The 13,484-nt window shown below is 51.8% G+C and overlaps 1 protein-coding gene across 5 annotated transcripts in view; it reads right to left on the reverse strand.

The window, feature by feature from the left end:
- The window catches only part of PMFBP1 (polyamine modulated factor 1 binding protein 1), a 1,053,891-nt gene that overhangs the window by 121,079 nt on the left and 919,328 nt on the right, over positions 1-13,484 (reverse strand). For 3 of the 5 annotated variants that reach the window (XM_029608277.1, XM_029608275.1, XM_029608274.1), the window contains one exon: positions 8,469-8,636. The exons of the other annotated variants lie outside the window; for them this stretch is intronic. In XM_029608277.1, the coding sequence (XP_029464137.1) occupies positions 8,469-8,636 (168 nt within the window). The remainder of the gene's footprint in view (positions 1-8,468; positions 8,637-13,484) is intronic. 5 annotated transcript variants of the gene reach the window in all.

The following is a 13,484-nucleotide window of genomic DNA, read 5'->3' on the forward strand; positions in this document are numbered from 1 at the left end:
CCGGCCCAGTAGTGGGAAGATCTTCGCCCTGGAAGCCAGAAGATCACCGTAAGCCAGTCCGGGGTCAGAAGCCAGAGGATTATCGTAAGCCAGTCTGGGGTCAGAAGCCAAGCAGGAACAAAACGAGACAGGAACGCCACAACTGTAGACAGGAAATACCTGGGAACCTCGTTGCAAGGCAAGGAGAGGATCTCGGTGCAGGGTTTAAATACCCTGAGCGTCTGACGTCATCTAGGAGGCAGTGCAGTGGATTCCCGTGCTGGCCCCTTTAAGACCCGGGGCCTGCCGCGTGCGTACGGCTAGGGGGCGGGGCCTAGCCGCGGAGAACGCCGGCAGCCAGCGCGGCGTGGGAGCACCGTTCTCGGGGCCTGCACGGCCCGACCGAGGCTCGGGGGAGCCCGAAGATGCGGCGAAACCGGAGGGGAACCGCGACGGGGTGAGTGGCGGTCCCGGGGATGGCCCGGGATCGCAACAGTACCCCCCCCCCCTGCGCCCCCTCCCTGGAGGCCGGGGCTTGGTCGGATGAGCCAGATGGAACCGGCGGAGGAGATCCTTATCCAGGATGTGAGAGGAGGGTTCCCACGAGTTCTCCTCGGGCCCGTAGCCCTCCCAAGAAAGGAGGTACTCCCAACGATGCCGTCGGAACCGGACATCCAGCACCTCCTTAACAGTGTACGTGGCTCCCGGGTCAGAAGTGACAGTAGTGGGCTTCGGAGGCAAAGGTCGAAAGCGGGAGAGGACCACCAGCTTGAAGAGAGAGACATGGAAGACGTCATGTATGCGAAGGGTAGATGGAAGACGTAGGCGGTAGGAAACCGCGCCAACACGTTCGGCTACCTGGAAGGGACCAATGTAACGGGGCGCTAGCCTCATGGACGGAAGCCGGAGCTGGATGTTCTTAGTCTTCCACTCGTCTCCCGGTCGTATCCGTACGAGGTTGTACGCCCCTCTAAGATCCAACTTGGTGAAGATGCGGGCCCCCTGCAACCGATCTAGGAGTTCCGGAATCAGGGGCAACGGATAGCGGTCTCGTCGGGTGATCTGGTTCAGGCCCCGGTAGTCGATACAGGGCCGAAGAGACCCATCCTTTTTGGCCACAAAGAAGAAGCCGGCTCCTGCGGGGGACTTAGATGGTCTTATGAATCCTCGGTCTAGATTCTCCTTAATGTAGGCAGACATGGCCTTGGTCTCGGGCAGGGATAGAGGATAAACTCTACCGCGAGGAGGCGTGGTATCTGGCAGTAAATCAATCGCACAGTCGAACGGGCGATGCTCAGGTAGTAACTCAGCCTTCTCCTTAGAGAAGACATCCCGGAAGGCCTGGTACTGTGGTGGTATTGTCAGCAGGGCGGTCAGAAGTGGAAGCGTCTGGAGCGGACGAGCAGGAAGACAACTGTGGGAGCAGGCTGGCCCCCAAGACGTGATCTGAAGCGAGTGCCAGTCTATTACTGGCGAGTGTTTCCTTAGCCAGGGCAGTCCGAGGATGAGCGGGTGAATGGATCTCTCGAGGATGAGAAAAGAGATCTCCTCCTTATGAAGGAGCCCGACCTGAAGCTGGAGAGGACTCGTACGAGTAGTAATGGACCCTGGAAGGGGAACCCCTTGGATGGATGATACCCGCAAAGGGGGTTCCTGAGGCAGGACCTTAAGCTGCAGTTGTTGCACCAGATCATGGAGGATAAAATTCCCTCCGGACCCAGAGTCGAGCAGTGCCAGGGTATCAAACCCTCCTCCAGGAAGACAGAGTTTAGCTGGAACGGTACATGGGGAGTTCGGAGAGGTACTGCCTAGGGTCAACTCCCCACTTGACTCTAGGTTCTGGCGTTTCCTGGACGCTCTGTGCAGCGAGCCAGGAAATGCCCCTTACCACCGCAATAGAGACATAGCCCCTGCGAGCGTCGACGCCTTCGTTCTTCTGCCGAGAGAGGGCCTCGGCCCAACTGCATGGGTTCCTTCGGCGGGACTGCAGCTGCCGCAGAAGGCGAAGCTCGGACCCGAGGTGGCGTGGTACGACGAGCGGCCGGCCCCTGCACAGACCTTCGCTCTCGGAAGCGGCGCTGGATGCGTCGATCTACTCGTCCGGCCAATTCTATGAGCTCTTGGAGGTCGTCTGGGAGGTCCCGAGCCGCGAGTTCATCCTGGAGCCGTGGGGAAAGACCCTCCAGGAATATAGAAACATAGAAACATAGAAATGACGGCAGAAGAAGACCGAATGGCCCATCCAGTCTGCCCAGCAAGCCTCACACATTTTTTCTCTCATTCTTATCTGTTACTCTTAGCTCCTTGTTCTATTCCCCTTCCACCCCCACCATTAATGTAGAGAGCAGTGATGGAGCTGCATGCAAGTGAAATATCTAGCTTGATTAGTTAGGGGTAGTAGGGGCAGTAACCGCCGCGATAAGCAAGCTACACCCATGCTTATTTGTTTTACCTAGACTATGTTGTACAGCTCTTGTTGGTTTTTTTTTTCTTCTCCCCTGCTGTAGAAGCAGAGAGCCATGCTGGATATGCATTGAAAGTGAAGTATCAGGCACATTTGGTTGGGGTAGTAACCGCCGTAACAAGCCAGCTACTCCTCGCTTTGTGATTGCGAATCCTTTTTTTTCTTCACCCCTGTCGTTGAAGCTATGCAGGATATGCGTGAAGCATCAGTTTTTTTTTTTTTTTTTTTTTTTTTTTCCCCTGCCGTTGAAGCAGAGAGCTATGCTGGAAATGCGTGATGTATCAGTCTTTCTCCCATGCCGATGCAGCAGAGAACCATGCTGGATATGCATGGAAAGTGAAGTATCAGGCACATTTGGTTTGGGGTAGTAACTGCCGTAACAAGCCAGCTACTCCCCGCGTTTTGAGTGCGAACCCTTTTTCTTCTCCTTTGCCGTTGTAGCAGAGAGCTCTGCTGGATGTGTGAAGTATCAGTTATTCTTCTCCCCTGTCATTGAAGCAGAGAGCTATGCTGTATATGCATTGAAAGTGAAGTATCAGGCATATTTGGTTTGGGGTAGTAACCGCCGTAACAAGCCAGCTATCCCATGTAAACTGTCCTCCCCCCAGGCCAGTTCGGTGGCCAGGGTCTGAAACTCCATCGCATATTCTTCTAGGGGGCGATTCTTCTAGGGGGCGATTACCTTGTCTCAACTGGAGGAGTTCCGAGGCAGTCGTGGAGGCCCGGGACGGTTCGTCAAAAATCCTCCGGAAGGCCTTGACGAAGAGTACAAGGTTATTCAGTCGGGAGTCTTGGCGCTCCCAAAGGGAAGAAGCCCAGGCCAAGGGTCTCCCGTCCAGGAGAGAAATAATGTAGGTCGTCTTGGACCGGTCCGTGGAGAACTGAGCAGGTAGTAAGTCAAAGCGGATATAGCAGTGGTTGAGAAACCCCCGACACGCCTTCGGATCTCCAGAATATCTAGGCGGTGCTGGCATCTGTATCGGGACAGGGGAACCCGCGCTGGCCTGGGACGAGGGTGCTACGGGGCGAGCTGCAGAGGTTCCTTCAACGCGATCCGCCAGGCGTTGAACGGCTGACATCAGAGTATCGAGGCAGGACTGTTGTTGTTGCAGCTTCTGGGCTATGCCCGGAATAGCCTTGAGGCCGGCCAGGTCCGCAGGGTCCATGGCCTTGCAATCTGTTGGATTCGTGGACCCTTGGGCCGATCGGAACCAGAGGATGAGTTGCTGAAGATGTTTGCAGCAGTGGCCCCGACCGGAAGGCGGCAAAGACGGTCTCGTGGATGGCTGAAGGAAGGCCTCTGGAAACCCTATGTGACCAAGGGCTTTGGCGAGGAAGAAGGAGACGATGGAGCCGGCCCAGTAGTGGGAAGATCTTCGCCCTGGAAGCCGATCCTCCCCCGAGAGGAGCTCGTAGGAGTTCGGCCGCTGGGACTTAGGAGATTCACCCTGGAAGCCGGAGTTCCCCCAGGAGGAGCCTGTAGGAACCCGGCCACTGGGACTTAGGAGGGCCCGCGGGGGCCAAGCCGGATGGAGTCCAAGGTTAGGTGCCGGAAGGTCGTCGCTCGCCAGTCCAGAGTCAGGAACCGAAGGATCACCGAATGCCAGTCCTAGGTCAGAAGCCAAAGAGTCAACGTAAGCCGGTCCGGGGTCAGAAGCCAGAGGATCACCGTAAGCCAGTCCTGGGGTCAGAAGCCAGAAGATCACCATAAGCCAGTCCTGGGGTCAGAAGCCAGAAGATCACCGTAAGCCAGTCCGGGGTCAGAAGCCAGAGGATTACCGTAAGCCAGTCCGGGGTCAGAAGCCAAGCAGGAACAAAACGAGACAGGAACACCACAACTGTAGACAGGAAATACCTGGGAACCTCGTTGCAAGGCAAGGAGAGGATCTCGGTGCAGGGTTTAAATACCCTGAGCGTCTGACGTCATCTAGGAGGCAGTGCAGTGGATTCCCGCGCTAGCCCCTTTAAGACCTGGGGCCTGCCGCGCACGTGCGGCTAGGGGGCGGGGCCTAGCCGCGGAGAACGCCGGCAGCCAGTGCGGCGTGGGAGCGCCGTTCTCGGGGCCTGCACGGCCTGACCGAGGCTCGGGGGAGCACGAAGATGCGGCGAAACCAGAGGGGAACCGCGACGGGGTGAGTGGCGGTCCCGGGGACGGCCTGGGATCGCAACAATTGGGGCTTTAGTGCGAGCCGCAGCAAAGATCTGCAAAACCTGTGGGTATCGCAAGACTTTAAAAATGATAGGTCTCGGGTACTTAGAATTTCTCAGGGGCCTAGAAGGTATACGGTGAGCCCGTTCCAGCTCCAGTGGTTGCTCAAAGGTCAATTGTAGACATGTGGGAACCAGGGTCCCCAAAAAAAGCATAAGATCGGTACCTTCCGCCCCCTCCGGAATCCCTAGTATTCTAATATTGTTGCGGCGATTTCTATTAGATAACTCTTCCACGTCTGTTTGGAGCTGCGCCACAGTTTTTGTGAGTTCCGGGAGAGACGCGGTTGTAAGGAGTAAGGAAGATACTTGCGTTTCGGTGTCATCTAATCGCAACTGAAACCCATCCATCCGGGCAGATAAGGTTTGCAGGTCAGTGCGAATCGCAGTAGTGTTTTCAACATTAAGTTGTAACATGTCCTTCATTTGCTTGAGCTCCGTTAGGACCAAGTCGGCCGACGCCATATTTTTCCCGGGGTTGGCCTTGTCCGGCGTAGGGGGATCTTGTTTCTGTCTCTTCGTGCCGGTAGCGGAAGCGAATGCCGCTTCAATTTTCCCCGTTTTAGCTGCTGCCATGATTCAGAGAGAAAGTGGTCCCGCTTTAGCAGAGAAGAAAAACTTACAAATCGACCAAAAGAATGATTTAGGGAGCGAGGGTGCACGGAGCTTTAGGTGTGGGCGGCCATCTTGTGCGCTGCTCAGGAGCGCCCCCCCTATCGGCTAAGATTACCATCTTCCTTCCGGGTCCACAATGTCTTTCACGCATCACTGCTCAAGCCTGTGGTTCTCTCCCGGTACCACCGCACACCTCCGGATCCTTCGGTCACGTCCGTCGATGATGATCCCATGTATCAAGTGCGGGAGGTCCTAGATATCCGCTTCCACAACCGTAGATGGGAGTACCTACTGGCCTGGGAGGGCTGTGGTGATGAAGACAACACCTGGGAGCCCAGGCGTAATATCCTGGACAAAGACCTCTTGCACCAGTTCCACCGGGACCACCCAGATAAACCCGGGCCTCTCAAGAGGGGCCGTAAAGGGGGGGATACTGTTGCGGTCTCCACCGCTTCCCCCCTATTCGCTCTACACTGTGCTTACCTACAGTGGTGGAAACGCCGCTCCTGTGGCTCTGCCAGCCCTCCAGGGCGTCCGCCATTACCAGCTCATCTCCCTGCCGCCACGCACGCGCGTGAGGACGCGCACTATGGACGCACAGCCGCCGGAAGTCTGGCCCCGCCCGGGCTAACGACGCCACGCCCCAAGCCTGATTTAACCGGTGTTCGGTTACCGTCTCATTGCCTTGCAACGAGGGTCGCTACTGGTTAGTAGTTCTGAGTTGCGCTTCGCTTGTTCCACGTTCCTGACTTGACTTCTGCTAGTTCCTGACTCCGCTTCTGCCTGCCGCCTGCCATTGACCTCAGCCTGTTCCTGACTCCGCTTCTGCCTGCCGCCTGCCATTGACCTCAGCCTGTTCCTGACTCCGCTTCTGCCTACTGCCAGCCACCGACTATTGCACGTGCCTGATTCCTCTCCTGCCAGCTGCCAGCCTGACCTGGGTTCATCCGCGTTCCTGCTCGCAGGTTGCTTCATCTCACGGCACGCTACAGACTCTGTTTCTGCTCACAGTCGGTTCCAGTTCTCAGCACGCTACAGACTCCGTTCCTGCTCACAGCTTGCTTCAGCTCATAGCACGCTACAGACTCCAATCCTGCTCACAGTCTGTTTCAGTTCTCAGCAAGCTACAGACTCCGTTCCTGCTCACAGCTTGCTTCAGCTCACAGCATGCTACAGACTCCGTTCCTGCTCATAGCTTGCTCCAGTCCACAGCACGCTATAGACTCTGTATCTGCTCCCTATCTGCTCCAGCACACGCCGGACCCATCTAGCCCACGGACTACAGCATTCCTATTGGACTACCTTATCATACTCTCTGCCCAGGCCTTCTTCTACTATAGAGACTCTCACTGTTCTCCTAAGTCCCAAGGTTCTAGGACCCTACGGGCTCCTCCTGGGGGGTTCCCGGGTGAAGACCTCTGCCTGTGGCTTCGCCTCCCGACCTGCCCTATCATTGGGGTAGTTTGGCCCAAGGGTTCACTCCTGGTCTGCAGCTTCCCAGACTGCAACATACATGAGATACTCAATACAAAAGAATGGAAAGCCCCCTTTTGCTGCTGGACTACTGCCTTCATCTTAATTTTGTGAAGATCCTGGTTAAGTTTAGGTTACCATGGGAGTTGGAATTAGAGTACTTTAAATTTACAGGTGCATTTACTAATTAATCTGCTAGTGTCCTACAAGGGATGATTAAACTCTCAATAAGGGCTGGTGCAAAAGTATGATTTAGTTAAGAGCCTGATTGATTTTTAATGAAAAAGTGTCTTGCCTAAAATTCAAGGGTTGAGCTAGGGTTGGGTCAGTGGGAAAGACAGACACTAGAATTAACTCCCGCTGGCTTGCTTATTATCTCAGGCATACACAAACTCTAAAGAATATATCCCACTATTTCACCTCTCCCCAAGCTTTTTTAAGTCCTAAGATTTCCCAAAGCTATACTTACCAATCCTTTTCAACCACCATTAAGTTGATCTTCACTCAAAGGATTGAAAGGTTTAAGATGGTCCTCTTCGGTCTTCTTCTACTGCAAAGAGTGCATGGTCTCTGGAAGCTGGGGCTGTGGAGTTCAAAGCCTGGAACGCTTGCTGTGACCTCTGGAGTCCTATCCCGGGGGATGTTGGGAGCAGTATGCAGACGAACCTTCCGGTCCTCTTCCACCGCAAAGGGTGCGGGGCCTCTGGAAGCTGGGGCTGTGGAGTTCAAAGCCTGGATCACTCGCTGTGACCTCTGGAGTCCTCTCCCGGGGGATGCTGAGAGCAGTATGCAGATGAGCCTTCCGGTCCTCTTCTACTGCAAAGGGTGCAGGGCCTCTGGAAGCTGGGGCTGTGGAGTTCAAAGCCTGGATCACTTGCTGTGACCTCTAGAGTCCTCTCCCGGGGGATGCTGGGAGCAATATTCAGATGAGCCTTCTGATCCTCTTCTACTGTCAAAACACTGCATTTATTTTTGCCAGACGGAGAGGTAATTTGCCTTTAGCAATCACTGAGTAGGAACTGAACCCTTGTGTCCCTGGTTCAGGGCCCATTGCTCTGACCAATAGGCTACGACTCCACTCCACTTCCGACTATAGGATCGCATGTAACCATACATAGATGTATGTATGGTTTCATTACTTCTCCCAGTATGGCTTCTGGCTGCTGGACTGCTTTTAACCATGCATACATGTATATCACCTTTCTTACCTCTCCCCACTCACAGCGCAGCTTCCGGCTATAGGATCGCATGTAACTGTGTATACATGTCCATCACCTTCATTACTTCTCTCCACTCACAGTGCAGCTGCTGGCTATTGGATTGCATGTAACCATGCATACATGTACATCACCTTCCTTACCTATCCCCCTCACAGTGTAACTTTCGGCTATAAGATTGCATGAAACCATATGTATATGTATGTATGATTTCATTACTTCTCCCACTATGGCTTCTGGCTGTTGGACTGCTTTTAACCATGCATGCATACACATTACCTTCTTTACATCTCCCTACTCACAGTGCTGCTTCGGCTATATGATTGCATGTAACCGTGTATACATTTATATCATCTTTATTACGTCTCCACACTCACAGTGCAGTTGCTGGCTGTTCAATTGCATGAAACCATGTATATATGTACATCACCTTTCTTACCTCTCCCCACTCACAGTGTAGCTTCCAGCTATAGGATATGTAATCGTGCAAACATCTACATCACCTTGATTACCTCTGTTGCGTCACAGTGCAATTTTCCCTTGAGAGATTCCAGCTCCATTCTGAGCATAGTCAGTTTTTCATCCTTGTCATGCAGCAAATGTGAACTTTCCTCATGCTGCCTTTGCCACTGTTGCACCTGGATATTTAATTCTGCTAGCTGCTCCTCATAAGTGACTACCTGTCAAGTAGAGTTTGATTTAGTACACTGGATGCTCTCCATACTCATCACAATTTCAACTCCAGAGGATCTGCTATGGCCTGCTATCTTTCTGACTGTTATTTTTAGGGTTTTAAGCCCTGAAGCTTGGACCATTTTGAAATTCTTTACTAATCAATCTGTGTCTATAAATTAAAATAAGCATGGCTCAGATAGGGTATGTGAGGGAGACTGCAAGCTTTCACTGATCTCTTTGACAGAAAGATTTGAGACATTTAGTGCAAGCTGCTAAATTTAAGACTGGAAAAAAAAGGTCCCACGTTGTTTTTTGCCCTTGCTCATGCATTTTTTCCCCTTCAAAAGCTGACCACACAAATGGATTATGCACTCTAACCAGCAGAGGGAGCTGGAGATCAACTGACTCCCTAATGTCACTCTCATTTAACACTGCACTGACATCAGCCTGCCAGTATTCCTGGAAAAGCCAACCGTGGGCAACTGAAGAACACTTGAACTTTAACTTCAACACTATACGCATTTCCTCTCCCAACCAGTTAAATCTTTTGTTTTGTTTCCTACTTTTACAGGCCAATACAATAAAGCCACGTAGAAAACGGGCGCTCAGTGTTGAGCACCCGCTTTCCTAACATGCACTCAACCATCTCTCCTGGGCGTGTGATAGAATATTTAAATGAGGGGTCGCGCTCACAAGGTGGAGCTAGGGACAAATGTGTGCCCCTAATGCCTCCTTGGCAGTGGGCACCCAGGAGAGGTCAGCTGTCAGCGGGATAGGAAAATGGACATTCAATTTTATGAGCGTCCATTTTCCTAACCTGTGCATAGCCACGGGTTAGGAAAATTCACACTCTTTAATTGTGCGACCCTTTTCCTAACCTGATCGCCGGTACAGGAGAGAGACCTTGGGGTGATAGTCTCTAATGATCTGAAGTCGGAGAAACAATGTGACAAGGCGTTAGCTAAAGCCAGAAGAATGCTGGGCTGCATAGAGAGAGGAATATCGAGTAAGAAAAGGGAAGTGATAATCCCCTTGTACAGGTCCTTGGTGAGGCCTCACCTGGAGTACTGTGTTCAGTTCTGGAGACCGTATCTCCGAAGGTACAGAGACAGGATGGAGGCTGTCCAGAGAAGGGTGACCAAAAAGGTGGAAGGTCTTCATAGAGATTGAAGAATCTAAATATGTACACCCTGGAGGAAAGGAGGAGCAGGGGTGATATAGTATCAAGGAGATACTTGAAAGGTTTTAATGATCCAAAGACAACGACAAACCTTTTCCGTTGCAAAAAAATCAGCAGAACCAGGGGTCACGATTTAAAACTCCAGGGAGGAAGACTCAGAACCAATGTCAGGAAGTATTTCTTCACAGAGAGGGTGGTGGATGCCTGGAATGCCCTTCCGGAGGAAGTGGTGAAGACCAAACTGTGAAGGATTTCAAAGGGGCGTGGGATAAACACTGTGGATCCATAAAGTCTAGAGGATGTGAATGAAGAGAAGAGGCAAGGGGTGGCTTGCTTGCGGGAATGACGGCTACTACCTGGAGATTAATATCCTTATTCAATAAACATACACACAGTTGCTCCATGCTTCAACGGCAAGAGGAAATGTGGAAAAAAAGATTTGCATCCACAAAAAAGCAGGGGAGTAGCTTATTTGTTATGGCGGTTACTACCCCAAATCAAATAAGCCTGATACTTCACTTTCAATGCACAACCAGCATAGCTCACTCCTTCATCGGCAGGGAAAAGGAAGAAAAGATGATTTATATTCAGCATCAACTAACAAGGAATGAATTACATAGTCTGGGTAAACAAATAAGCATGGGAGTAGCTGGCCTGTTACGGCGGTTACTACCCCAAATCAAATAAGCCTGATACTTCACTTTCAATGCACATCCAGCATAGCTCTCTCCTTCAATGGCAGGGAAAATGAAGAAAAGATGATTTATATTCAGCATCAACCAACAAGGAATGAATTACATAATCTGGGTAAACAAATAAGCATGGGTGTAGCTTGCTTGTTACAGTGGCTACTACCCCGAATCAATTAAGCATGATACTTGACTTGGAATAAGTATCCAGCACAGCTCACTGCTTCAGCAACAGAAGGAATTAAGTAAAGAGGATTTTTATTCAGACAACCAACAATGGCTGAATTGCACATGCAGGGTAAACAAATGGGAGTAGCTTGCTTATTACGGCGGTTACTACCCCAAACCAATTAGCTAGATACTTCACTTAGATGCAGCTCCAACACTGCTGTCTGCATCGATGGTGGGGGTGGAAGGGAATTGGAACCAAAAAGTTACCAATAAGGGCCCTGACCTCAGCGGTCAGAGTAATAGATTATGAAAACAAATTGGTGTGAAAGCTTGCTGGGCAGACTGGATGGGCCGTTTGGTCTTCTTCTGCCGTCACTTCTATGTTTCTATGTTACTTTTTTTTTTTAAACCTTTTTGTTTCTCTGACTTAATATTGCCATGATATTAAGTTGGAGGAAGTACAGAAAAGCAGAATTTTCTGTTTTTCTGTACACTTTTTTGGGCTGCTCAGAAATTAGTGCCTGATCTGGGCAGGCGCTAATTTCTGAGCGTAAAATGTGCAGGTCGAGCACACATTTTTTTTGGGGGGGAATTGGGGAAATTAGCTAATAGCCTCATCATCAAGCATTTGTAATTGATGAGCACTATTAGTTTCGCAAGAGGGTGGACGTGCGTTTTGGATGTGCTAATCCCCTTATTGTATAAGAGGTTGAGGACGTGCGTCCAAAATCCGCGTCCAACTGCGGGTTAAACAGTGCGCTCAGCTGAGCATGCTGTATTGTATCGGCCTGTGTGTGAGGAAAGGCATGGGATTCAGCAGAGAAAGAAGTGTAACAAATAGAACAGGTAAAGAAGGCCCATACTGTTGCACTCACTGGCCGGCTTCCTGCGTCCTCCGATGCCGCTCTGCTGGCCCGCCGATTCTCGGGTCCTCCCCAATGCACCGCGGCTTCTCTGTCCTCCTCTCTTAATGCGCCGGGCCTCCTCCGGCGTGCAGGATGCTGCCAGCCTCCCAGCTGGTCGGGCCCTTCCCCTACACACGCGGCTGTGACCGCGTCTTAAAGAGCCAGCAGCAGGAACTTCCGCGGGCCCCGCCAGATAACGTCATCAGCCCAGGCCTATTTAGGCCTGGTTCCTTGGCCCTTCCATACTTGGCAACGGGCTCCCATCGTGCTGCGTTTCCTTGTTTGGATCCTGCGTTATTCTGCCTTCCAGTTCCTGCTCCTGCCTTCCAGTACCCGCTCCTGCTTTCCGGTCCCATTCCTGCTTCCTGTTCCTTCTCCCCTTGGACGGACCTCCCTGGCTTCAGACTTCAGATAGGACCTCACGCTGTTTGCTTGCCGCCTGCCCAGGACTTCGGATCGGACTTCATGCTGTTTGCTTGCCGCCTGTCCAGGACTTCGGATTGGACCTCCTTCTGCTTGGCTTCAGCCACTTCTTGGATTTCGCTCCTGATACTTCTTCGGAGCTTGAACATAGGGGCTCACGTAAGTCCAGCCAGCCCCAGTACCCAAGGGTTCAACCTGTGGGGAATGGGATTGGTAGTGGCGAAGTTCCAGCCGCCCCATGCCTTCCACCAGCCTCGCCTCCTGATGTTGGGGACCTGCGGTAGGTCATCCTCTCAGGTTGCGTCAATCCCAACTCAGGCGAGGTGTCCACATCCCACGTCGAGGTCCCAACACATACTTACCAGGCCCTGCAGCCATCTGGGGATCTGCATCGACTCTTTAATTCTGTCTCTGACATGTCCCTGCGCAGGACAAAGAACAAATACCACAGAATACATCATAGCAAAGTACAGTATAAGACAGTACAGGCAGCCCAGGGTGGGAGTGTGGACTGGTCTGCCTGTCTTAGAAGAGAGGCAATTTATCAGGTAAGTATAATTTCACCTTCCTCTGCATTCAGGCAGGCCAGTCCCCACAAGCTGGATGTACTAAAGCTACTTCCTTATCGGGCGGGAGGCTATCTGCGCTCCCTGCATCACTGCTCTGGCAAAAGAAGTGTCTTCCCATACCTTAACATCCACACAATAATGCTTGGAGAGAAGGTATGCAATGAAGACCACGTCACCTCTCTACAGAACTCTAAGGGAGATCTGCCCAAAATACCTCCTGTGCTCTGGTTGAATGAGCCCTAATTTGTCTGGGCAGTGGCTTATCCGCATCTACATAAGCCGCTGCAACAACCTCCTTAATCCACCATGCCACTGTAGCATGATATTCTGCTGCTCCCTTCTTCACTCCCCAGTGTGAAGCACAAAGAGCCGATCCATCTTCCAAAAAGGTTCAGTTAACTTAGATGTGCAACCTCCAATATTTGCTCTCATCTGCTGCTCTGTCTTGTGACAGTAATGACACAGACTGATTCAAATGAAAGTCAGACACAACCTTGGGCAAAAAAGACGACACTGTCCTAATTTGCATCCTGTCATCAAAATGGGCTGCCGACAAGAGAGAGTCTGCAATTACAAGTTCCGCCTCGCTGAGCATATAGTGACTAAAAACATCATCTTTAGGGTTAATAACCACAAGGAGGAGACTTCCAGGTATGATGTCATCGCGGTCAGAATCCTGATCTGTTAGCTCCAGGCCCCCCCTCCTTCAATCAGGCGATATCACCGGCTCGACTGACCCCCTGAAGTCCCGGACAGAGTCCCTGACATCCTTGCACAGAGGGTTGTAAAATCGCCTGCTTTTTGTGTAAATTTGACAGGTGGAAGGCGCAATATGCGCCATCGATCCTCACGTGGCCTTCCAGAGACCCGCAGCAACATGGCCAAGATGGCCGCCGAGGCCAGCGGCAGTAAGCAG

This window comes from Rhinatrema bivittatum, chromosome 7 (genome assembly GCF_901001135.1).
Source record: "Rhinatrema bivittatum chromosome 7, aRhiBiv1.1, whole genome shotgun sequence".
Taxonomy (NCBI): Eukaryota; Metazoa; Chordata; class Amphibia; order Gymnophiona; family Rhinatrematidae; genus Rhinatrema; species Rhinatrema bivittatum.